The sequence below is a fragment of the Rhopalosiphum padi genome, chromosome 3 (assembly GCF_020882245.1).
Source record: "Rhopalosiphum padi isolate XX-2018 chromosome 3, ASM2088224v1, whole genome shotgun sequence".
Classification (NCBI taxonomy): Eukaryota; Metazoa; Arthropoda; class Insecta; order Hemiptera; family Aphididae; genus Rhopalosiphum; species Rhopalosiphum padi.
The window spans coordinates 36,504,954-36,531,814 of NC_083599.1; the positions used below are offsets into that span (position 1 = coordinate 36,504,954).

General features: G+C 28.3%; 1 protein-coding gene across 1 annotated transcript in view; it reads left to right on the forward strand.

Moving 5' to 3' along the window:
• The first annotated feature begins 14,235 nt into the window (after positions 1-14,235).
• The window catches only part of LOC132928056 (protein glass), a 64,147-nt gene continuing 51,521 nt past the window's right edge, over positions 14,236-26,861 (forward strand). Inside the window, exon 1 of the mRNA XM_060992619.1 lies at positions 14,236-15,108. Within this exon, the coding sequence (XP_060848602.1) occupies positions 14,730-15,108 (379 nt within the window). The 5' untranslated portion in view covers positions 14,236-14,729. The remainder of the gene's footprint in view (positions 15,109-26,861) is intronic.

Here is a 26,861-nt window from a genome sequence, read left to right on the forward strand (position 1 = left end):
TTTTGTTCCAGTTTAAATATATACGAATAGGACTACTAAGTACTAATAGGAGTTATTCAAACTCAATTATAATGATTAATTTCATGATTTTTCACTTTTTAATATTCTTAATAGTTAATATATTTTTAAAGTGGATATTGCAATTTACTTTTTTTTTATATATAAAAACAATTTATATGAGGTTTTATATTACATTAGCAAGCTTTTTGAATGATTATACATTTTATTATCAATATTTATAGAATCTTAAAATACCTATAAAATTATACTACACATGGAAAATGTTAATATAAATAGTTGGTGAAAATGTCAAGTATTTACAATTATTCATTTTTGAATTATAAACAGTAAAATAAAAAAATTGATAGGTTAGAAATTATTTATGATCAAAATTTGTCTTCGTCTCGTAGGTTTAAAACGTCCAGAACAATTATACTAACATTATGACGACACTTAAACTAGTAAGTCCAAGACCAAGACCTAGTCTGCAAGACGAGATCAAATAAAAAATATTAACACTGTTAACTTTTTTTATTTTTTTTATCCAAAAAAATTGAAAAAAACATTTATAGCGTAACTGTTTTGATTTATTTATTAATATTGCATTAATTTTGAAATAATAAGTACCTGTAGAAATTATTAATTTCGGGTTAATTAGTTTATTTTCCAAAGCGACACAAACGCTGATATGTTCATTTATATCCGTAAATAAATTTCTACTTTGAAAATTATATTAATAACAGAAGTTCTTATGGCGGTTATTATACGATTACATGCCTTGTTATTATTTTATAAACAATTTTAACAAGGTATTCTTCTTTGGATTTTACAAATCCACATCACAATAGTATACAGTACCTACTACCTTCCGTGCTAGCAGAATACCCCCTTGAGACGGATTTTAAAATGCTGCTCTTTATTTTTTTCTATTCATCACAAAAAAATAAATAAAAATAATTAAATAACTGCATTGTTACAAAATTATAATTATGTATAATATTATACTTACACACACATTTATAAAATTGGCACGAATTAAATGTATTCGCTTACTTTTCCTTATTAGATCTAAATTATTTTTAATAAAATATTAAAAGAAACTTTAAGTGTTAAATGAAATTTTTGGTTTTCCAGTCAATCAAGAAGGCTCTCATTTTCTCGGTGAGATACAAGTGTACTAAATTCATAACTAGGAATATACCAATAAATATACACATTAAACAATATAATATGTATATATTATAAAATTCTGCAATAACTATGCAGTTATAGAAAACTTTATTAGGAAACTACTGAAATTATATTTTTGTTCACTTTCAATAAATCGCAGTTTCTTAAAATGTGACACTCAGGTCAATTACTATTTTCTCCTTTTCATTAACACGGAATCGTATATTTTTATACGTATAATAATAATCTATAGCATGCTATACTAAAAATCTACATAATACTATGGCGCGTTTCACATATATTCTACGAACCTAAATATCTATCCTATACGTATTATATAATATAATAAGTAAATAAATGTCATCTTAAATATAACTGTTGTATATCGGGATAGGTGCTTATATAAAACTATGTATATCTACAGTGAGTTTAAGAATGATATATCAAATATAGATTTAATAAGTCTTACCTTGATGCGCTGACTTCGTTAAATAATCGAGGCGATTTCATCAAACGGGGTTTATAAGGCTCGCAAATGTACATTATACGTTTCATTTCATTTCAGTGAATGACATTGGTCTGCACACTATTAGTAAACAGTAAATCGTCAAACGGTGACACTAAAACGGTTGTAACGAAAATCGGATAGCGCGAAAAAAAAAACGGAAAAAGCGGCATGCACGCAGGAACTATAACGTTTTAACATTATTAACTGACAGAAAAATAGTGGTTATCTACTTATGAATATCGATTACCGAGTATACACTTATAAACTCACTGGATTTCGTTAATGGAGCGAGCGTATGGAAATACGCCGAAACCTGATTAGCACTTCCAAGAATTAATTATAGAAAGAAAATATATTATAAGGATTCGGCCATTAAGTGCTACGATGTAATCATTATTTATGAACATCATGAACATATTTTATGATTTAGAAAGATAAAAAAAAAGTATGATTACCACGGTCTATTGAAATTTTATAGAAAAACCGTGGTTAGCGCTACTGGTCGAAAACTGGAAACGACCGTGGTCTAAATTGTATACAGTGAATTATATTGATTGTTAGTGAGAAGGTCAGTTTTAGGAAATTGATCGTCGTCGATCGCCGTGTACGTTTTCTCCGCGCCCTTTCGCGTCGCGCTTCATTCGATTCTTGATCTAACTGTTTTCGCATTGTGTTCAAGTGTGTATATATTATTTAGTATACTTAATGGTATGTTCTATAATTAGTGCTGCAGTACAGTGTAAAAAAAATTCCGCCGAAACAATTCTATGTTTGTGTTCTTATCATTGTCACTTTCGGGCTAACGAAACGCGTCGACAGTTTTCTAGCTAGTTTTCTACGCCTAAGGAACGCGTGTCAAGGTAAGACGTATTTATATTATAGGTACCTATTATTATTATTATCAGATTTTTTCGTTCTAATTGAAATATTTGGAATAGGTATTTTTTTTATATATGATATGTATTACGTTTGCAGTGATAAATTGCTAAAAAAAAACTGTTAATAGGTATACGTATTTTTTTCGTAGGTAGGTGACAATCATGGTAATAACCTTAATATATTAAAAGTAACTTACACTTAATTTGGTTTTGGATCTCTTTAAGTACTATTCAGAAAAAAAATTAAAAAGATAAAAATTGTAACTACGTTAAACATAAACAAGACAAATGTAAATTATTTAATACTAAAAAATGTTCACAAACTATACATAATTATATATATTTTTAAGAATATAAGCATAAGCATGATAACAAAATAGTTATATTTAAATGAGTAAAAATGAATAGTTTATCATTATCGAGGTTATAGTTTCTTAACTTCAATAATTCAACACCTCCCATTATTTAAAAATTATTTAGTTTAATTTTATAAATACTAGTATACCTAGTTAATAAGTATAAGTATTAGTTATATCTAGCTATATCAACGATATATAATATGATACACACATACATAGTTATTAAATCGATACAATCGTCGCTTCATTCATAATTTAATATGAAAAGGGTCTACAAAAAAGGTAAAATCTTCAAATAATTACATGTATAGGAATTTTGAGAAATTAATGAACTATAGGTGTACAGTCATTATCGAATGTCTTGGCGTCCTCTGGGTTGTATTTTCGAGTAAAAGATTCCAATCTGGTATGCAATGTTGAAATTATCAACTATTAAAATTAAATTAAAAGATAAACTATAAGTTGAATTCACAAAGTGTGTTTCACTTATTACCAACCAACTCCATGGTTCTCTAATTAATTTGTTGGTTAAACAATATCAAAACCGAGGAGGTTATACAACTTAAACTATGTATTCATATTTAAATTTTAAATAGGTTCATAATATATATTATTTAATATTGCATTTTTATTATACTTTAAAACCTATCAATATTTAAAAACAAATTTTATTACGCAACAATTATTATTAAGATTAAAAGAAATTATTTTCTTTATAATTAAAGATACTTAAATTATTTATATATATTATATGTATTATGAACCTACCTATATATTAAAATAAATTAAAAGCTAAATTTAATTTAACTTTAAGTTAATTTTAAAAAAAAAGGTCATGTGAAAAATTTGATAAATATACTTGGTCACATTAGAGGTACACAAAGGTTAAGAACCGCTGTTTTAAACTGTTTCAGGCTTCAACTAGGGAAAAAAAATATTTTTTCTATACTTTAATAACATATATTATACTTGAACATTATACTTGGCCAACGAGTAAATGTCATTTTAAATAGTAATGGTTTTATTATATAGCATGGCGCTTTGCTATATTGATCGTACAGTACAATGATAGTATTATTATACGACCAGAAGGGTTGACAATTTTTTTAATAATCAGAATTTCCGTACAATACAACTGAGTTTATGTCCACATTGACATCTAAATTTACGATTGTCTGCGATACTAAATAATTTATTAGTTTATACAGTTAATGACAATACATATTATTTACCTATATATGTGTTTGTATAGATCACTTGCAGTTAAGTTGTAAAAAACGTGACAAAATATATATTATTCATTTATATATACCTACCCTATAACAACAATACAACAATCCCCTAAGCGGAACGAAAATGAAAAAAAAAATATTCCATCGAGGTGTAGTTTTTATGTATTTGTTCTTATAGCGGGAACCCTCCTTTTATAGCTCTTTTATTCGCATCTCCCCTAGCGTGGCAGAAACAAATGATTTACTAATTGTATGTAATGATACTGTGCAACATATATATCGAATAGACAAGTTATTAACGTTTTAATCACGCCATTTATTTATTGTATTTATCATTTATGGCGATTGTTTTAAACATACTGTAACCTAATTAGTATATTTAATATATTTCGTAAAATGAATAACTTTGTATGTAATAGGTTAGAATATGTAGTTATACTGATAGTATTTTTTTAAATGTTTTGTAATAAATCGTGACTTACAATTACAATTTAACTACGTACCTATGTGGAGAGGTATTCATTTTATATACATAATGTTATTAGTTAATTATACCATTCATTTACTCTATACAATTTAAATAATTATAAAATATAGGTAGCTAAAAAAAATATCATTAATCTGGCATTATATTATAATATATTAATAGATAGATTCCTTTTGGATGTTATACAAAGGGTAAGAACCTGAAAGTTTTTAAATTATTTAATTATCATTTTACATTTTACGCAGGATTAAGATTTAGGACTAACAAACATTATTAGCATGGTTAAAAATGCTATTTTTGAACATTTTTATCTTATGTTATTTTAATAGATATTCTAATTATTGTGTTGTAAAAGCTTTGAACTAACTATAACTATAGCTTTCACTTATCTTCTCTTCTAGTACCCTTCATACATTCATACATTACACTCGGGTCATTCACTATATCCACTATGTTATAACCTCTTACCTGTTGTCCGCACGAACATCTAAGATTCTTAGATGAAAAAAAAAGACCTACTACTATATAGTTTCAGATTACTCATACGTTTTAACATTTTTTACCTGACTCATTTTAGTCGCTTTTATAGGTGTAATTAGTCCTTTAAGTTAGGGGGGGGAGGCTAAATTCCTAAAAATGTTTTATAGCAATTTTTTTTTTATTTGATTATTATTTATTGTTTTTATTGTTGTTTACAATACATTTTAATGATAATTTGTCATTATATTTTGTTATATTGTAGGCAAAAATAAAGTTAATACTAATATGTTTATATGCACATACATTTACCCAACGATTTTTGGGGGGGGGATTGAATCCTACCTAAGCCTCCCCTAGTTACGCCTATAGTCGCCTTATACAACAGGCATGTGGGTACCGTAGGACTGCCGACTGCTGGAACACTCTGATCCCGTCTCATAGAAAGTTTTGGACCTATTATAAATATTATAATTTTTGGGGCTTAAATAACTACTTTATCCCTATCTAGATACGCCTAATGCCTATGAAAGATGTCAAGAATTTTCAAATATATGTTAGAATGTAAACTAATTAACAATGCATTCGTTTTTATATATAACTGTCCAAATGAATAATTCTTTAATCAGTTGACAATTATTGACAAGCCCTAACAAGAAATAGTCATAATCAGTCTATATCATCTGTACTTTTGATATTATGTAAAATGCAGTGGCAATACAATTTAAATTATACGTCGGTGACAAGAAAAAAGCTGTCATCAACTTGTCCATAAAATAGTTCAAAGGTTGTGATGAAAACTGTTGAAACAATGATGAAATAAAACATTAGTAGGGGACGTTGACAAATATCGATATATTTATGGTTAAATTGATCAGGTGGAGAGTCATTGCGATTACAGTTTTGTGCGTAGGTACCTATCAATATAGATCGTTAACAAAAATAAATTAACATAAATTTTTCTGCTAAATCTAATCGACAGTATTCTGCGTTTACGTGGTTTCCATTTTGTATTCGCAATATTATAAAGGTACCGTACATATTATTTAATAATAAAGCCACTACCACTATAATAATAATACTACATGCGTACCCGTGGCACACAAAGCGCCGGATCGAATTACATGTATTTTATCATTTGTTACACATTTTTCGTAGTCAACACACGATGCGACAAGGTTAAAACGATTACGGCACAGGAAGTTATGGTTGGGGAAAGGGTGGATCCGTTCCGCAAATGGAATATCTGAGTTGAACGCGGTGTGTATATACTATAAACCATATTATCATATACTTTTTACAAGTAGTATACTCTGACGATTATAATATTATACCTTATACTTGCACGTCACATGTTTTTTCTCTTTATAAGATGGAGGGGAAAGAAAAATTCGACGGACAAGTTGACAGCATCGTCATATCAATTCTCGATATTGATATACATATGTATACTATAAGTTAATCTGATTGTGTTATTTAATGTAGGTGAAATTAAAATAATAGATTCGATTTCTTATGCCGACGTAAAATAAAACACCTACAAGTTATAAAAGTAACACATGTACTTAAGCTAACCTTTACGACTGTATGACAATTCTCTTTTATATTATATGTATAATGATAATGACTAATGATGTCGGATGTACGCTGGTAATGGAGCTGAGTTACCTAAGTATTATTATTTTGTTATCTTGCCAATATAATACTTTATTAGTTAATACCTAACTTGTTCCTACGCTGGTTACCGTTCGTGTATTCGTTGTTGTCTGACGTTGACATCAGTGTTGTACAGATTAAACATGTGTAAAATACTATAAAATGTATATATATATCTAACATTTAATTATTTAACATGCATTCTTACCTGTATTATACATATTATAAGTTAAAAATAATCAAAGAGGCGTGGCTGGAAAAAACCATAGCCAACAGTATTGAAGTCATTATTCACACCCCAGCTCTTTGTATGAATTTAAATGCGGTTCCGCCATCCTTTCCTTTCAGACAATCAAATTTCTTATGCGCGCAGTGTACCCCTTCATATTCCAACACTATTTCTCCGTTCAAATCGTTCAACCAACCACCTTTCACCCTTTGTTATCACTATCTAGTCACCCTCCTCACCAATTTTCTATAGTTAATAGGAGCTGCAGTATAGTATATATATTATATATGTGTGTAGCCGTGTAGCCTACACGGTGTAGGTATATAATATATTATATAAAAATAACTTTTTGCTTAGCCTCTTCTCTTATATCGCATTGTCTTTTTTTCGCCAACAGTATCACGTATCTTTTTTTTCGGTGGTTCTGTCTACGTCCTAAGTATCTAAAATTGAATAAAAAATTTGGTTATTAGCATTTACTATACATATAATACATATATTATATAGTATTATAATCTAAGTTGTCTTACATTCAACATTTGATCGTGACTTCTATCGTTATCTTCCTAAAGGTATGCTCCTAATACCTATACAATATAGTATACGATATTATATACTATATAGGTACTTTATAATATATACCTAATTTATTATATATATATCAAACATCTCATTTGTATATATACTAACTGTAGATTGTAGCCGTGTAAATAATATTATACACTAACTAAAATTTCAGAATGCCACTATTGCCACTCATCCAACGACACCATTACATATCTATGCTCTTCAATATTATACTGAACTATACATATTAGTTCACTGTTTTCCGCCATGTGAATTATAAGTGTATAAAATGTATTGTATTTAAAATTCTAACTGTATCTATAATCTCCAATATTGTTCATATTTCAAATAATATCAAAGCCATTGTAAATATTCAAACACTGAAAGATGCTATATAATAAACTCTACATATTAGTTTATTTATACATTTATAATGAAACATTTTGAATATCACATTTAATTTCAGAAATATGTTTTTGAATGTCTGAAAATATATCGTCAATTCATTATAGTGTTATTTGACAATGGGATATGAGAAACTTTTTTTCCTTGCACTGTCATCTAACATTGATTTAAAATTGCTTTGCTAGTTGGTAATATTAAACTTTGTGCTATAATGTGAAGCTATATTTTTTCAATATTAACTCGGCAACTTTATAACTAACAATTTGAGCTTTCTTGGTTATATTTATTAGTTTTTCGAATATTTTACATGTGTTAATAATAACACCAAACAATTAAAATAATATGTTTTATCTTTATTTAATAAATAACTGTGTATTATAGTTGTAAGATGTATTTTCAATTTAGTAAACAGTCCATACGCTTAGCTATTGCTGAGTTTTATCCCCATAAAAGAAAAATACTTAGGAATAAGGCAAATTTCAGATCAATAATAGGTAAAACCAAAATTTACATAATTATCTTACGGTCAGTACCAGGAGATTGTGGACCAGATTTGATAGCATCGATAGCTATTTTTTTGTGTGTAATTTCGTCGATATTCTCATCAGAATCGTTAAGCTTTTGTTTTTAATTAAAAACTTGTCCATATTTGAACGTGTTTATTGGTCCTAAAGTACTTAATTTTAGCAAATAGACATATTTACCAAAGTGTGTCACGATTTATAATAACTCATTATAAGGAAGCCACTGCCTTAAATAATAGAGAGATTTCGAAAATTTATCTAATTACGTCCATATTTAGTGTATTTATAGTGAATATTAATAATAAATGTCGAACCTACCTATGTAATTTAGATAGTATTTAATGCGTGTCTATAACCATACATTATTTTAAAAATAAAACTCAAGTTGTTATCTTAGCTAAATATGTATTTTGATTAATTATAATTATTATTATACTAACTATACTAACTAAAAATATTTAGCTATGTAAAATATAAATACATTTTAGTTTCGCATAATATTTATAATATTGTATTAAATCGTAATTATCTATATGGTGATAAATGATAACTAAGTAATCAAGAGTTAAAAATGCGCAATCAGTAAACTGTTAACTGTTATAATACTATATTATATGCGATTTCCGATTGACCTATTTTATTGTTATTTTCATTAATTAACAAAACTCAAGAAACTATAAATTCGCTTTTCGCAAAAAGAAAAAATACGCAAATTGTTAAATACAAAAAAAGTCTGTATATTTCCATTTTATTTGTTCGTATTAATTGCGTTTATAAATAAGTATATATATAACGACACGGACATCGCAGCTTATTTCAATTGAATTTACACAATTTGCATTTCTCGCTATTAAACACTCGGACGTCTAATGACTGAGAGTACGTGTACAGAAATGTAAATGTGGAATTTTGATTTGAAATGAAGTAGTATTTTACCCTTGATGCCTTCACTTAATTCCATTCTGAACGTGCTAAATTATTTACCCTCTGAAAATCTGTTACATTGTGGAACCGTATAAAAAAATTAGGTATCTTGAGCTTATACTGAGCACAGCTCATTATTAGACTTCATAATTTACACATCGTATTAATATTGATAGGATGTAGTTTTATGATCTTTGATTTTATCATTTTAAATAAAATATATTGAACAGAAATTTAGCAAAACGTAGTATAAAAATGAATCGAATTAAATAAAAATGGTGCAATTAGAAAAACTAAGTACCTAAAATATAAAATTAAAATATGCTTAAACTTTAGGTTTAATTTTAATTTTACGTTTTAAGTGAACGTACAAAAACATATAAGTACAAAACATGATTAAGCCTTTTTAAGTTTTAAGTAACTGTAGATTATTTTATGGAGTGAACATTGTTGATGCTTAGATAGGTATAGATGTACAATAGGTATATATGATAATATGTAAAAATATGACTATATGAGGTACACCAGCTTATAATATGACTATATTATAATATTATTATTTGTATAAATTATAGACCAATATTTTACAATCATGTGTATTTTTTTTGTGTGTACATACACGATAAAAAATGTTTTGATTTTCAATTTTGAGAGTGGTTTAAGATAATAAATTGGGTTTAGTTTGTATTTTTGAGAGATTAAAATAAAAAATTTCACAGTATTTTTTAAAATGACAGAATAACAATAAATTACGGGAAAACGGTCATTTTAACGGAAATAAAGTTTAAGATAAATTTAATTGTTTTTTTTTTTTTGGTGTCACTTAAAAACGGAGTCATCTAATGCTTTTAAATTATAACAATAGAGTAAACATAATCATCATTAATAATTAATATATGTAATTTCTTCCAAATTGGAAATATTAATAACAAGTATACATATAAAAATAATTATATTTGTATATTTTATAGATTTTTAATTTCTAGTATGAAAATGATTATGAGGAATGTTATATTGCATTTTTAAACCTTAACTATTAAATTAAAGTTAAAGATTTTTAAATCTTATAGATAAAATCAGAAAATTTTTTTATGAACCTTTAACTACAAAATAATTTGTAATTTTCGAGATTTTGAAGAATTTTGTTGAAATTCTAAATTTAAATGATTATAAAAAAAAAAATTGTGTCAATATTATTTTGATATTTTTAATTGGGAAATAAACCACATATTAGGGACCTTGTATTACATTTTAATAAAATGATAATTATATAATATGTACCTATATATAAAGAATCATAAAAACACTTGTTGAAATTTTCAATTTTATGCAGGATTATTAGTCTTAAATTATAACAAAATAAAAAAAATCAATTAAGTAAAAAACGGGTTTAGCGTAAAAATAGGAACCACTTTTTTTTTAATTTTTCATAAGGTTTTCCCAATTGTAATAAAAAGTACTTAGATAATATATTTATGATATTTTGAAAATTATATCATGAATAGAAAAGTATCATATAAACATTTGCCGAAAAATTAAAATATTTACAGTTATTAATTTTACAATTATAACAAAATTTTTCATTTTGTCTGTGGTTTTTCCCGGTTATTTTAAAAAATACTTAACGTTTTTAATGTTGAACTTCTAAAGCACAAATAAATTCCAATTTTTTTTTTATCCTTAACCAACTTTGAAAGTGAATATAAGTTTTTTATCTACTACCTATAGTGTATACAGAAAAAAAATCATACACGTCATTCTAAATAATACATTCATCTCTTCGTTCTGAACTTAAAAACAACATGAAATATACTCAGTAATAATATAGGATGATATATCATAATATATCGTTGGATTTAATTTTGACACACCCACAACGGGTACCTATTTGGCCAACTTTTTAAATCTTGAGATAGTGTACTAAACTATCTTAGCATAAAATATTGAACTTGGTGAATTACTTATGATTATTAGAATGTGTTCAAAATATGAATATGAAAAAGGTATACCATGTACGTTTAAATATTGAATTAGAGTTCTCTGTATTCAATTGTTTAATGTAATACATCATAAAATATAATATTATGGTAGTTTATTTTGTTCTGGGTAATTTTTTTCTGTTGGAATGATCTATAAACATTTAAATTCTTCACCTCGAATCGTGGCTTTTTAGATTCTCTTCCCAGATTTAAGTTATACATAACTTAACCAGTAAATATGTTTTATAACCACATTGCAAAGATGGTTTTAAACTGTGGTACCCCGTACACAGAAGACCTCGTGGTGGTACAGAATATAAATTAAATTACAGATATATTAAAAATGATCATAATATTTTTTCAATTTATCATTTTAAATAGTTTTGTTTTTAGTATTTATTTACCTAGTATTATAAGCAAATTTTTCGCTGTAAACATAACAGAAAGGTTTAAGAACATTCATTGCCTGTCGTGCACGAACTTTACTATAATAATATATATACTTCCGTACATGGTATATCCAATTTAAGTGTTTTAATATTGAAGTATTTTAGTAAAAAGTACATTAAAAAAGAAACCCTAAATCTAATATATATAATTAATAAGTGATGGCGATGTAATTTTTCCACGCGCTTCTTATATAATAATTTCTACCATTTCCTTTTCGTATATTAATACAATAATAAGTCGCGCGTGCTGCGTCTGGACAGTGTTTAGCAGCCACGTGCAAAGTGTATATACATTTTATAAACTTACGCCAGTTGTCTGAATGTATATAAAATGTATATAATATATCTCATCACCTTTGCAGCTTAGTGCTATACATATAAACGCTCATCACGTGAAAAGGCTTCCCAGAAAATTACGTCCGAAATACTGCTAATAGTATATAATATATATTTATATTATATCTTGTTTGTATGGTACGAAATGTGAATTATCGAAATTTCTACCCACAATCTGTGTTTGTGTAAATTTTATGTGTACCTAAATAGTTAAGTTCCTTTGCTCGTATCTCCTCCCGTAAGTTTTTAAACGACGTAATAATATATGATATAACATGCAGACGTCAGAGGTTAAACCACTGGTAAAAAATAAAAACCCGGATGGTAAAGTTAAAATAAAGGCACAAATATGAGTAATGTATTAAATATTAATTATCATAACCCTATATTATACTGAGTTTACTGGCATTGACATACACATACTGCTATACTTTATAATATGATCTATAGAAATAATAATATAAGCGATAATAAGAAAAAATAATAGTACACAATTAATTTAAATATTTTTCTGAAAGTAGATAAATAATAAATATTATATTGTTTTTATAAACAATAAATACATTAAAATGTATAGTAAAATATTTTTTTTTATAATTTATAATAATTTTAAAATAAACCTGTTTGTTAATTATTGCCTTATGTCTTGTGATACCAATCCATATATATGTATCACATCAAAGCCAGGTGACTTTTTGTGAGTAGCAAATAATCTATAAGACTTAGACTTTCATTTTTCATGATCGATATTTTTCTGTATCTCTATTTATATTACTTATATATAGATGTTATGATGTATATTGTATATTATAGTCTTATTACTATTGTTTTATTTAATATATTATACAAGCGTGGAAGAATATATGTTATACAAAATACACAAGAGTGTATGTTCAATATCAAAAATTAACAAAACCTATATTAAAACAATAATATAACAATAGGTAAGTGGGAAAGTCATTATTTCTATATAATATATTTAGGAAAAAAGTGGTGAAAACATCATAAAATATTTATAATTATTGTTAGGACATTGTCAGATTTTCGTTGTATCATAATGTAATTTCATGTACAAATAACCTATACTGAGGGTACAAATAATATTTATGTTGTTTACTTTAATGAATTAGTTCCTGCAATATTTGGTACTAATGTTTAATTTTAGAAATAAATAATACTATTAAAATGTTCATTTTTGGTGAAAACAAGTATTGGCATAATAGAGAGAGGCATACATTTATAATGAAAACAGGATACCGCCCTGTGTGACGATGGTTCGTATGCGTAATAACTTTTATAATGCGATGTGCATTGTGCACACAATTACATAAACAGTGCATCGAACAAAATCGATATTGGTGTAAAGTATATTATTAATAATGCAATGAATCAAATCATTATTATACGAATTACCACTATATGCATATTAAGTAGAATCCGACAACGACAAAAAAACCGTGAAAATCGAACGCCTCGACCTCGACACACGTAGGTACATAATGCTATAATAACGCCGCTGCACACTATACAAAATATTAATATTATTATGTGGTGCGCATCAGCGGCGGCGGCGGTGGTGGCAGTGGCTGACGCCACGCGCAAGTGTGGCCGTCACAGATTTGGTCGTCTACAACGCGCGTTATTATTATTATTATTATTATTATATTTCATAATAATAATATAAAGAGGCGATCGACGGCGGTGCAGGTGGTAGGGGACGACGACGTGGGACGGGAAGGGTAATAAGATTCAGGGGAGGGGGACGGCGCGGAAAAACCGCACGCACACTCACGTGGCTATAATACTGTAATACATATAATATTAAACCGGCGACGTCGCGGCGGTGGGTGATCGGCGGCGGCGGCGGCGGCGGCGGCAGCGAAGGCGGTGGGTGGGTGGGATTGGCGCGTCGCGATCCGTGTGCAGCGGCGGGTGTACGGGTTCGAGCGGGCGCCGCCGAGCGGACAGACGAGCGGCGAGCGTGTGTATAGGTAAAACCGCCGGCGTGCTCGCCCGTTGCGGTTAGTCAAAAGCCGTTTTGTGGGAGGAGTGTGTCCGGGGCGGCCGCGGGCGCCGCCGCCCACCGACGTGCCCGACCGTTCGGCCGGCGCCGCCGTCGCGACATTACAGTCCCGACCGGATCACGTACCGTACCATCCGTGCTGGCAGCGCGCGTCCACGACGCATACCTGTCGCCTGTCGGACTACCATAACATAGAAAACAGACCGTAAAAATATAATTTTCCGATTCGGAATCGCATCGAAATTTGCAACGACATTACAATTTGATATATACATACTGCAGATAAGCAACGTCGTTCACGCGTCGTAACACATCACGTTGCACCATACGGACCTCCGCGGCAATCGCATAACCAATAACAATAATCGTTTTTCGGCAACTGATTTCACGATATTCGCGCATAGATTTTCGCCGGCGAAATAATCACGCGCGGACGTGCGCACTTTTCCGTTTTTGCAGCCGTCGTCCGCTGCTGCAGCCGCGGACCACGACAACCCGTACGCCGCCGCTGTCGTTGTCCCGTCCGATGGAGATCACAGTGTCCGCGCCGATCGACTTTAGCGTGTCGGTCAAGAGAACGCCGCCGACGGCGGTCGTCAGGACGCCATCGTCTGGGGCCGCCGCGGCCGCTGCGGTGGCTGCTGCTGCCGTTGCGACGAGTTGTGCCGGTGGTGCTGCGTCCAACACCGCCGCACAGCAGTCCAACGACGGTCGCCGTTCACCGGTCGCACCGTCGTCCGGTCTCCTCAAGTTCGTTCAGCACGACCACCAACACCATCATCACCATCACCACCATGCCACCGGTGCCGCCGTTTTAAACGCAGCGGTCGTGAACGGCCACCATCACAGCAGCGCCGGCGGCAACAGCGCGTTCCGCTTGGTCACCCCGAAAGCCAAACATAACGGTAAGTCGACGATACGCCTAGACGAACGTTAATTATTGTTGTTACGGTAACGATGGAGTGATATTCTTATAATCAACTAGTAAACGATTATTTAAATTGGGATTATTGGTATCGCTGCAGTAATGGGTGAAAGTAATACGCGTTCAATATGAGGATATGTGGAAAACACAAATTCTTCATGTGTAAGGGTTAGTGGTAGATTGTGCGGCGTGAGGCCAGGAGTTTTCCCGGTAGGCTGTGGCCCAACTTTAACTTAAGTGCTACCCTTGTCGGCTGCTATATTAAAACTTCTTTCACAGTTGTACCTATAACTTATTATAATTAATTAATATAAATAAAATTATGATTTTATTCCTTTTTTAATTATCAAACTTATTCTATTTTTTTTTTTTTTTTTTGTAATTTAAAGTATATTATATAGCATTACTTTATTATCGATATTAAACAGACAATATTATGGGTATTAGGTCAAATAATCAAACTAATAACATTTCACGATAATGGATATTGTACTGTCTGGTGTAGAGACCTGTGGCATTAAGCTCTACGTTGGGTTCATATTACATATCATGGCTATTTATATATATATTATATTATATTAATTTAAATATTTTACTACTTATTAATTATGCATTCCTCTATAATATCTATCAATCAAAAATAAATATATTTTCTATATTAAAAAATATTATAATATAACCTAAACTTGAATACTAATATTTGTAATATGCTTTATTAAATATGAAAAATATAGACAAAAGGCATATCGAGCTGATTTTTATTTTGAGTCATCCCAGGGACGGATTTAGATATGTCAGTATGTGGTGGCCCTTGGGCGGAATACATTATGGTGGCCCCTTATATACATAAACAAGGAAATATATTTTTTTACTTATTAAATGATATTTATTATCATATTTAGTAGTAGTAACAATTAAACAATTAATTACTTATTTAATAATGAATAATAACTATAATAAAACAATCAAATCAAGTATAACTAGTATAAGTAATATCATCGTAATATTTTTCTTGTATCCTAATTTAAATATCATAAAATTATGGGGTCCCCGAATTTGTGGGGGCCCTTGGGCTGCAGCCCACTTAGCCCTCCTCTAAATCTGGCCCTGAGTCAGCCACTAAAAGGGAATCAAAACATGATGATGTTCATATAAATATATAATATACTATAAACCAATCAGCAATCTATAATGTAATAAACACGCAGGGTATGTTTTATATATTATGTTGATAATATGGCGTGTGTATGGGCCTACTATCCAATTTTCAAAACATAATTTATTGCTTACTGTATAGTTATAGGTACTACCTATATAATGTATATAAGCTATATATTTTATGATGTATAGGTTAATGTCTGTTTTCACTACTAGTGATAGAAACTGACAATACGTTTTAATATATTGTACATAATGTAGGTAATATTATTAATCATTATAATATACATTTTGCCATTTTGGTGATTCCCATAATATTAGTATAAGAATAAATACTCATTTAGTCTTTACAAAATAAGATACCTGTCTAATTATGTATCATGTGATGATAAATCTAAATCATATTCATTACCTATATTTTCTATATATCATCGTTTCGATGATTCATATGTACTTATTTCTTATTATTTAATTTAAATAGTTTATCCTGTATAGATAAGCTGGAAGGATTCTAGAACAATATATTTTTATTATACAACATTATGTATGAATATTAGTAATAATAAACCTGTAATAATGTTTAAAAAAACATCATGAATCGTTTATGATATTGTTTTAGCATTCGTGACATAATAAAGTAATCATAGTTAATTTTAAATAATATATTGGTGCACATATGTTTGATGATAGCTAAGAAAATTACATATTAACTTCAAGTAGGTTTTCGCAAAAATATCTCATGAGAAATAAATTGAAACAATAAAATATAAATAATCGAAGCGACAAAGCATTTCAAACGATAAAAGATTGATCATATCTTTCATGTACTCAATAGGTAAATGATTATATTTGTTAAGCATCATATTTTTGTTTTTTTTTTATTCCTTATACATATAAATTAATACATATATTATCTTTTTTGCATTAAAATAATAATAAAAAAAGTAATAATTTATAATTTTATATCAAACCAAAATGTTCTAAATCATAGCATTATCACTTTAGTTAGTTCTATTATTTGTACATTAAAAAATTTCAAAGATAATTTAATAGTTAATACCACTGTTATTTAAATTTTCGCAGATTGTAATTGTCAATTTATTTATAAACAAGTTATAATATAATCATCAGTAGTTAAATTTAATGATAATATACAAATAATACTATTTCAATAATATATTCTAGCTAAGATGACAATATATGGTATTATACTTCATATAACATTAATATTGAAAATACTTCTATATTAAAACATCAAATATCGGAGGCTATAGTTGCAGGTATAAATTTAAATGAGTTGAATAATCTTAATAAATATTTAAAAATAGCTAAAAATTATTTTGAAATTTTTATCATGTCTAGAAAATGTTTACATAAATAATATTTGGTAATAATCTCAAGTCTAATATTGTGTCAAGTATGAAATGATTTTATCAAAAACAAGTGATGTATAATATTCTTGTTTGTTATTAATTTTTGCTTGAGAAAAGTACTATAATAGTTTCCTATTTTTTACCCTAAAACTATTACCATATTGAATTTGGTTAGGAAATCACAGAAAACATACCTTTCGATGTTGAATATTGAAACATTTAAAACAAATATGCTGCACTTAAATATGTGATAACAGACACAAAATATAAATATACAAATAATAATAACATCTCATTTGTAAATCTAATAAATGCTTCGCTTGTTTAGAATTTAAAATATCGAATAAATTTCAAAAAAATATACCTATTAATTAAAAAATATAAATGCTGTTATTACTTACTTATTAAAAATATACTTTGTATAAGTAATAAATATACGTTGACACGAGGATAGTTTTTTATTATATTTTATAATACCTATATACTATAATTGTTTACCATACATACAATTTAGATGACTACATCATCGTGTAAAAACTGTTAAATAATAATACATTATGGATAATGATCATTTCAAATACTCCCCAAGTAAAACGATATTTATGAATAATTCAATTCAGCTACGATACACAATTTTGTAATTTCTTATTATAAAAAATACATAGCACATAATAATAATGTATGTTTTTATGATAAATATGCATTTAAATTGTTGAAATAATATGCTACTTGATATAATAGATAATGATATAATAGGCAGTGGTATATTAATTGTTATAGTTGCTGGTGCTATTCTTTGTAATAGTTAAAACTAATAAATCCTAATGAAAAAAAACCATAAGCAATTTTGCATCGGGTTACACCCGTATACCCATGGTTGTTCAATGTTCCGTAATATACGCCACTAGACAATTTAACGTCCTATTTATTAACGGGTAGATAAAAACAAAAATTAATGGCTCGCCATTAAAACACCTTTTAATACGTTACGCCACTTAAATCGGTTCCAGACTGCGGGAAAGCAAGAATACGTAAAAACAGGAAATGATCAATTAAAAAAAATCAAATTTTCACATAAATGTCAACGTTTGCCTACATAATAAATTATTAATCATTATATTTTACAAATGTTAAATGTTATTCATCTCCGCCGTCGCGTGTTTTTTGCGTAATAATAGTTATATACTTGATCATAGAATTCGCAATAGTTTTGATCTCAAAAATTATTGTCGTATATGTGTGGGTATATAGGAAAACAATTGTAGTATGGAAATCTTATATTTAATAAAATAAGATAGGTATTATAGTAAATATATATATTTTTAGGTGTTATGGTTCTAAAATGTAGCTTTCGACGTAATTTTAAAATTTGCTTTATAGTTCCATCGAATATACATGCATTTGACTTTGATATACGATACAGATAATTATAATTTTAGTTACTGACGAATGTATTGATAAGTAACAACCAATCGAGTTGTTTATTTATAAATAATATTATATATATAACCAAGTAGGTTTTTTTGGGCGCTGTCTACATATTATAATATACACACACACATATAATATGTACATACTCTCGTTTATATTGACAATAAACTATAAATATCATAAAACGATCGTATATAAATGCATTCAGCTTTCAGTGTTTTGAGTGCACGCACGAGAAACAGTGGCTTTAGATAAAACACCACACCAGTTGCGATTTTAATAATAGTAATAACCATGTATAATAGTAGACATTTATAATATATGATTGTAAAATAAATTATTAGGTTAATTATTACCAGCAGGTGGTATATATGGTATAATAAATTAGTATATATTTATGTAGCCTTAACTGTGATACTCTATAGAATAGCATCTGATGATGGTTATGGTTCTTAGGTGTATAAATGTATAATATACGAGATATCATAAGCCGGTATGGGTATGATTAGAGCGAAAAGTAGGTATTGTTGAGACAATCAAATCCGTGCGTGTATAAAACAGTGGATCAAGTGATATACAGTATTACAATTAAGACCTTGATTTACGTTTGATTTATCGTGAAATGAGAGGAAGGCTGGGGCGTGTGAAAGAAAATAAAAAATAAAGTAAACGAACATGACATAATGAGCACATCATATCATTATTACGAATGGTCAAAATGTATAATATAAAATAATATTATAACTCCATACTATCATTATACCCATATTGCGGTGCATTTTCGCGGCAGTATTTTACGGGCGGACTGATCAATATTTCACGGCTAACTATCGTATTTTTCTATTAATACTTATTAAAGATGATAATATTAACCAATCACACCTGTGTTAGATTACCATCTACGATAACTATGTATACATAAAATATATTTATTTATTTTATATTCACGGGCAAATGCCTTTTTTACAAGATTATAAAATACGCTATTGTAAAATTGTTGACAAGTATATTATACTATTATTTTATCACAATTAGTACTAATATAATTATTGTATTAATTCGAATGCGTTGAATCTAAATATGTTGCTAGGAAGTAAAAAATAATTTAATCTAACCTAACCTAAGCAGAAATCTTACTAGCCAAAGCAAAAGCTTTTGAATAAAAATGTATTATTTTCACTATTGATATCATAATAATTAGGCATTATGAATATAAATTCCGTATGTTTCTACATGGTATACTGAAACAGTTTTCAGATAATAATTCGAGACAGTCAATGGGGTTGTTCAAAATATCGTTAACTAACACAATATCTGCAAATGTTCGTCTTATACTTTGTGAATCAAGGCTCAAGAAGTTTTCACATAAGATACACAAGCAATTCTTTTCAAAAACTTACAGGGGATCATGGGGCATAGTGTTACGGTAACAATAATTTGTATTACGGAGTTGGTAACACCAAAATAATTAGATAATGAAAATTATCAAGATCATTTATATATTTTGAGTAATTATTTATAAGACCAGATAAATGAGCTTATTTCGAGAAAAATAATTATTAATATAAAATCACTACTTTTTTACCTAGATACCTATATTTTATACTCATATCTATATAATTATTATATTTATGTTTATTGTATAATCTATATAATATGTGGCGCGAAATGTTAAACCACGATTATGACGACAATGTCAATACATAATAAATAACCATGTACCTCGATACATCTATAATATAAAAAAGGTATGTGTGTATTTGTGTAATATATTATTGTTATATATAGGTGCCTATACTCGCGATTTGAGAATACGCAACGTTTGTCGGTAGCTGAAACGTGCCTGGAACATACAATGATAGAAACGCCTTTACACATTGCATGTATACACAATACGCACACACACACCAAGATTACCAGACCTTTGCAATTTTAAACGATTCGCAGTGCGGCTAACTTATTTAAAGACTAGGAAAAAACACGTTCAAGATTTTTATTTTTATTTCTCCCTGAAAAGGATTTTTCTCGTACACTCGTTTATGCTGTGCTGTGCACAGTTTTTCATCAAATTTTGCTTTTTCAACTGAAATTGTTTTTTTCTCTTTTCAGTGCACGTATATTGATCAAACAATACATTAAATATAAATTGATTTTATAATAAAAATATATAAAGATGTTATAGTACCTGTTTATATTATACATTATACTACAATAGTATAAATACTTTAAACAGTATAAACTATGCATTATTACAAAACAAACAGGAAAGAAGTCTGACCACTAAATCAGTTGGTCTGACTCATGAGTCATTAACGTATTAAGATAGTGCTTATATAGTACATAAGTACATATTCAGTATTAGAAAAAATGTCTGCACATGTGGAGACAATAATTAACAGTTATATAATAATCCAATTAATATTGTACGGTGATTAATGCTAATCGTCAAAATGATACGTCAGAATTATTATTTATATTACATATTTGCTCCCTTAAAAACAAGTAATAATTAGTGTAATTATTATTTATGTCTATGTTTAAATTAATATTTCAGTATTTAGTTGTTTGTAAACAGTAAATAGTTTGAAGAGCTCGAATTGAGATGGAGAACGCAATAAGGGGACGAAGGTCCATTACTTTTAGCATATAACTAATATATAAAAATAATGTTAATATCTAGTATCTAGTATTCTAGTATAAATATACCTCTGAACATAATCTATGACGAATAAAGTACCACTGGTTTTAAATTTGATGATAAATTATAATCTTGATCTAATATTCATGATTCTATTATAAAATTTCATAATGTTTAACTCAGCCTGCAGTATACTATTAATTAATTTTATTTATTTCAACAGGCACATTTTCACTATTATGGAAAACAATTTATGTAGTTCTAATTTGCATATGGTTAGATTTAAATAATGTGTTTTAATATGGGTGTATTATTTATATTAGGTACTAAATTAGTGTCAATAATATTGGCACCAGTTATTCTGAAAAGTGACCGCGGTAGGATGAGCAGTGCAATGTTCTCTAGATAATTCGATTGAGTTTAAAAATTGTAACTTTTAAGAATTCTTTACAATTATATATACAATTATAATTGTATTATATTTATAAAAATCCTATCTTTTATTTTTTTTTTTTTAACTTGAGCACTGGTATGTATGTAAAATAGAGCCAAGTATACTCTTTATACTTCAAGCTTAAAATTAATAGCACTATTACGTCAGGTTTATAACATGTGTATATAATATATATTAGTTTACAACTATTAGATTGGCTTGAAAACATTTTATTATTTGTAATAGTTTAATATAGTTGAGTTCTAGAGAAATTATACTGTAATTTAGTTTCTCGTTGTCTTCTGCAAAACGAGAATGGTGATCTCTCTTTATCTGTAGTTCGGATAGTCACTTACCTATATAATAATAATAATAATAACTTTTTATTTACAAAGTTAAAAACTCTATTTTCCTAGTATAAATAATAATTAACAATTTTATAGGTTTAATATTATTTTGTTTTACGAAATATTATTATATTGACAATATGTTTATGTTATTTATAATATTGTTATTTAGTATTATAAAATAATAATAATAATTAATTGGATTTTCTTAATAATATATAATTATTCCAAACGAGTAATATCTAAAGTTTGGTACCTTATTAATTACTTACCACAAGTCAATACTAGTTAAGTGAATATTTTATACATTCTTCCCACTAAAAGATTTTTTGCAACAAACAAATAATATTTATTTTTAAATTTACGATTTACAATTTTTTAAAACTATTGTACCTATTATAAAAGAAATGACTTAGCAAAAGAACAAAATTTAAAATGTATTAATACTAATCATTTGTAATTACTATAATTTAATTTAATGCTTCTAAAATAATTTTTTTATTAGGAATCTATAGTATATTATGTTTATTTAAAAAATTATAAAATTGTAATTAAGTATTTTATTTATTCAAATAATAATATTAAAACATTTAAATATTTTACTTATTTTTAAAATTTAAAATGGGTCCTTATAACAATCGTTATCTCATCTATTGGAAAATTAATGCTGGTTTATATTTTGTGTAGATAGGTTGTGCCTAAAGAATTATGGTTAGTTATCAGCTATTGAGCTATATTATAATACTTACTTATTTTTTATGGTATTTAACAACAAATTATATAAATGATAAAAATAATTATCTGCACATTAATATAGGTAATAATTTATTTATTTTGATTTGTGATCACATTAGAATTATACTCTGTGTATAGGCATTGCTCAAGAACAATATTATGATCGTCGAAGTCTTCTCTTTTGGGGCGTATATCGCATTATATTTATATGCTGTTGCGGCAACCAGGGGTGATCCAATGACGAGTGAAAAGAGGTAGAAACATAAGAAAAACGCCATCGTTGTCGACGTGGCTATATGTAAACTGCGGCAAAATTACACCTTTTTTTAAATTTGAAATGCAAATTGCGGCAAAAATATTTAATATTATACCTACTATCTTCGAAAAAACCGATAAGATACATTATACAAACTACGGCAATTGATTTTATACAAATAATATATAATATTATAATAATATATTATAATATATATAATATATGTCCATACCAATACGATAATAGTATAATACATATTAGGTATAGGTATATCATATATTAATATATACCTATAATCTATATATTATTATATACATAATTATATATGTTATATTGGATACAAATTGGTTAGGAAAATCTAAATGTAGTTTTAAGTTTAAACGTAATCTATTAAATATCGGTCCCTTTACAAGTAAAGGAATATCACACGTGATAATACTACTTAGTACATATTTACTAGAGTTGTATGTCACTAGAAGAAATAGTTTAAGAAGTGTTTTGTTGTTTAATATTTAATTTAATATGGAACTTAACACAATGTTTAGCTAGAATGTTAAACAATTAATAGTGTTAAACAATATTTTAAATTTAAATTTAAATATGAATTAAAAATAAGTGGTTATAAAACATGGAAATGCTTAAATAAAACATGCACTATATATGTAGTAGGTAGGTATATAAAATAAATTGCTGCAGTTTGTATAATGTATCTTAACGGGTTTGTCGCAGATTGTATAATGCCGCGGTTTACATATCGAATTTTAGAAAAGGTTTAATTTTGGCGCAGCTTATTATCTCCTTTCGACGTGCCCAAAACGGAAAAGGCTGTGTCGTTGTCATTAACCAAACATCGAAGGTGGGCGGGAAAGTGACGTGGGCAGCGGTAAAACTGTTTTGTTTTGGGAGACAACTGTCCGCGGAGAAATTAAACCTTGGAATCACACACACTGACACGCGCGCGCAGATGGTTAACAATCATATAAAGTATATCCCCCGTCAGTCCGTCCATCACACATTGTGGTGTCGCCGTAAAAGTCGTGCGTCGGGGTCCATTATATTATATTATTATATATCTCTGGTTTAGTTTCTAAACGGAAAGAGGAATGTATTTTTTATTTTTTATTTTTTTTAATAGAGTTTTATTACGATTGCTTTGTTGTTTTAGCGCTCTTATTCCTCTCCTCTTCCGTTATTATTATACTCTGTTCTTAATAGAAACGCCCGCGTGCGACCACTCGCTCATATATATTTATATTATATAATAGTATACTGCACGTGAGTCATCTGGTAAAACGATGTCAGTGTCGTTGAGGGTCAACTATCGTCTCGACCCTGGGATGTACGCATGCTACGATGATAGCTTTACGCGGCGGTGGCGGAATATTATACGTACTGCAGTTAATGAAAATTAACTGCCGTCGCGGCGCACCGCCACTGCCGACTTCTACTTCCGTGCTGCCACCACCCCGGGGTTCGGTACTGTTAGCGGATCGCGTTTTCTATAATTTAATACGTTGCACACACACATATACACTCTCGCGCGCGCATACATATATATATATATATATATAAATAATATAAATATAAATATTATTACGTAGTGATACTGCCGCTGCGCGCCAGACGGTAAATTTATTGTTTGTCGCGCCCGGTTGCGATAAATTACCCCGTCAAACGCAATTAGTGAGAAAATTTACAGAAACACGACATGTGGCTCATCGCCCCGTGTACCTTACTACTCGTATCGCGATTTTCAACCACTGACTTAACCTAGCTCATCAGAATGTTTTTCGCTTTTACCGTTTTCGTAAGTCTATTGTGAATAGATTATAAATAGCGATAAATAATTGATGGATAGAATGCTATTTGTGGTGTATAACCATGTACTATGATTGGATGATGACGAGGAACGTTTTACATAACTTTATGTAATATATTTGATATGGTATACACTATATACTCCACTATATACTCACTATACTGTAGAGCAGTGGTTCTCAATCTTTTTAGTACCGCACGGGGCAAATTCCCCCCGAAAAATCTTTCGCAACCCACATGGTTTCACTTTTCAAAAAGTAGTTATAAAAAACAAAATTTGTATTATATAAATATGTATAAATTTGTAATATGTTTTTTGTATTTTATAGGTTTATAATCAATTTATTTTTACAAATGTACTTTTAATAATGAGGTGTATGTGAAATGTGTGCTTAATTTCTGTTATGGTTAATAACAGCGTTGACATCATAATTCAAAAAATTGTTCGCGACCTACCAAAAATTGACTGACGACCCACCAGTGGGCCGCGACCCACATTTTGAGAAACGCTGTTGGGTTGTTGTAGTGGGTCATTTATCGTGTTCTTTTTTTCTTATTTATCTTTTAGTTCAATAATGTTTTTATTCAAATTTCAAATACTAATTTTTGAAATTTTTAAGTATATTTACTAAAAGACAATATAATATTTTCAATTACTTACTTGAATTTTTTATACTATTTAAAGAGTACTCTACATGAAATGCATGTGGTGAATGGTGATATAAACTTTTCTTTGTTAAATGAGAACGATCCTTTTTTACTGTAAATTATTATTTAGAAAATAATCTTTTTGAAAATTTTAATATATTTAAATTCAAATTCAAACATTTCAAATGAGTAATTTTAGAGTTATTAAACTTTATGTAGATACTAATTACTAATAAGGATAATATACTCGTAGTCCATGATATGAGTTTAAGGATATAGATAATATCTATATATTAACATTGTATAATTTGTAAAATTTGAATAGGTATAGTAAATACTAGATTAAATATTAGATATTATATCAATATTTTATATTTTTGTAAACCATTTTTAAGGACTATTATCATTGCTGTAAATACTTTAATAATTCAGACACTACTCATTTAAATGTTGGTTTTGATACATCAATATCAAAAAATGTTCTAATTAACAATTTACTGTAAAAACAAAGGAATCCATTTGAAAAACAGATAATTGTAACACTACAAAACACTTCTCATATGGCATAGAAAATGTAAATATTTAAAATTATGGCCTATAAGTATACCTACTAAGTAATTTCAAAAATTATTAGGTACTTGAATGAATACAAAATATAAAAATAAGTACAGAAATGAGCATGCTATAGTGAATCACTTAGTTTAAATATTTTATATAACATGTCAAATTGTAGCTGAGATATTTTGTTTTTTTGTCTATATATGTACTATTCAACATTTAGTTATTTACTTGTATTTTTATTTTACCCATTTTTTTTTTTAACAATTCATGACTTTTTAATGGTAACCTGTTAACAATATAATTTAATTTTACTAGTCGAATTTAACACGTATAAT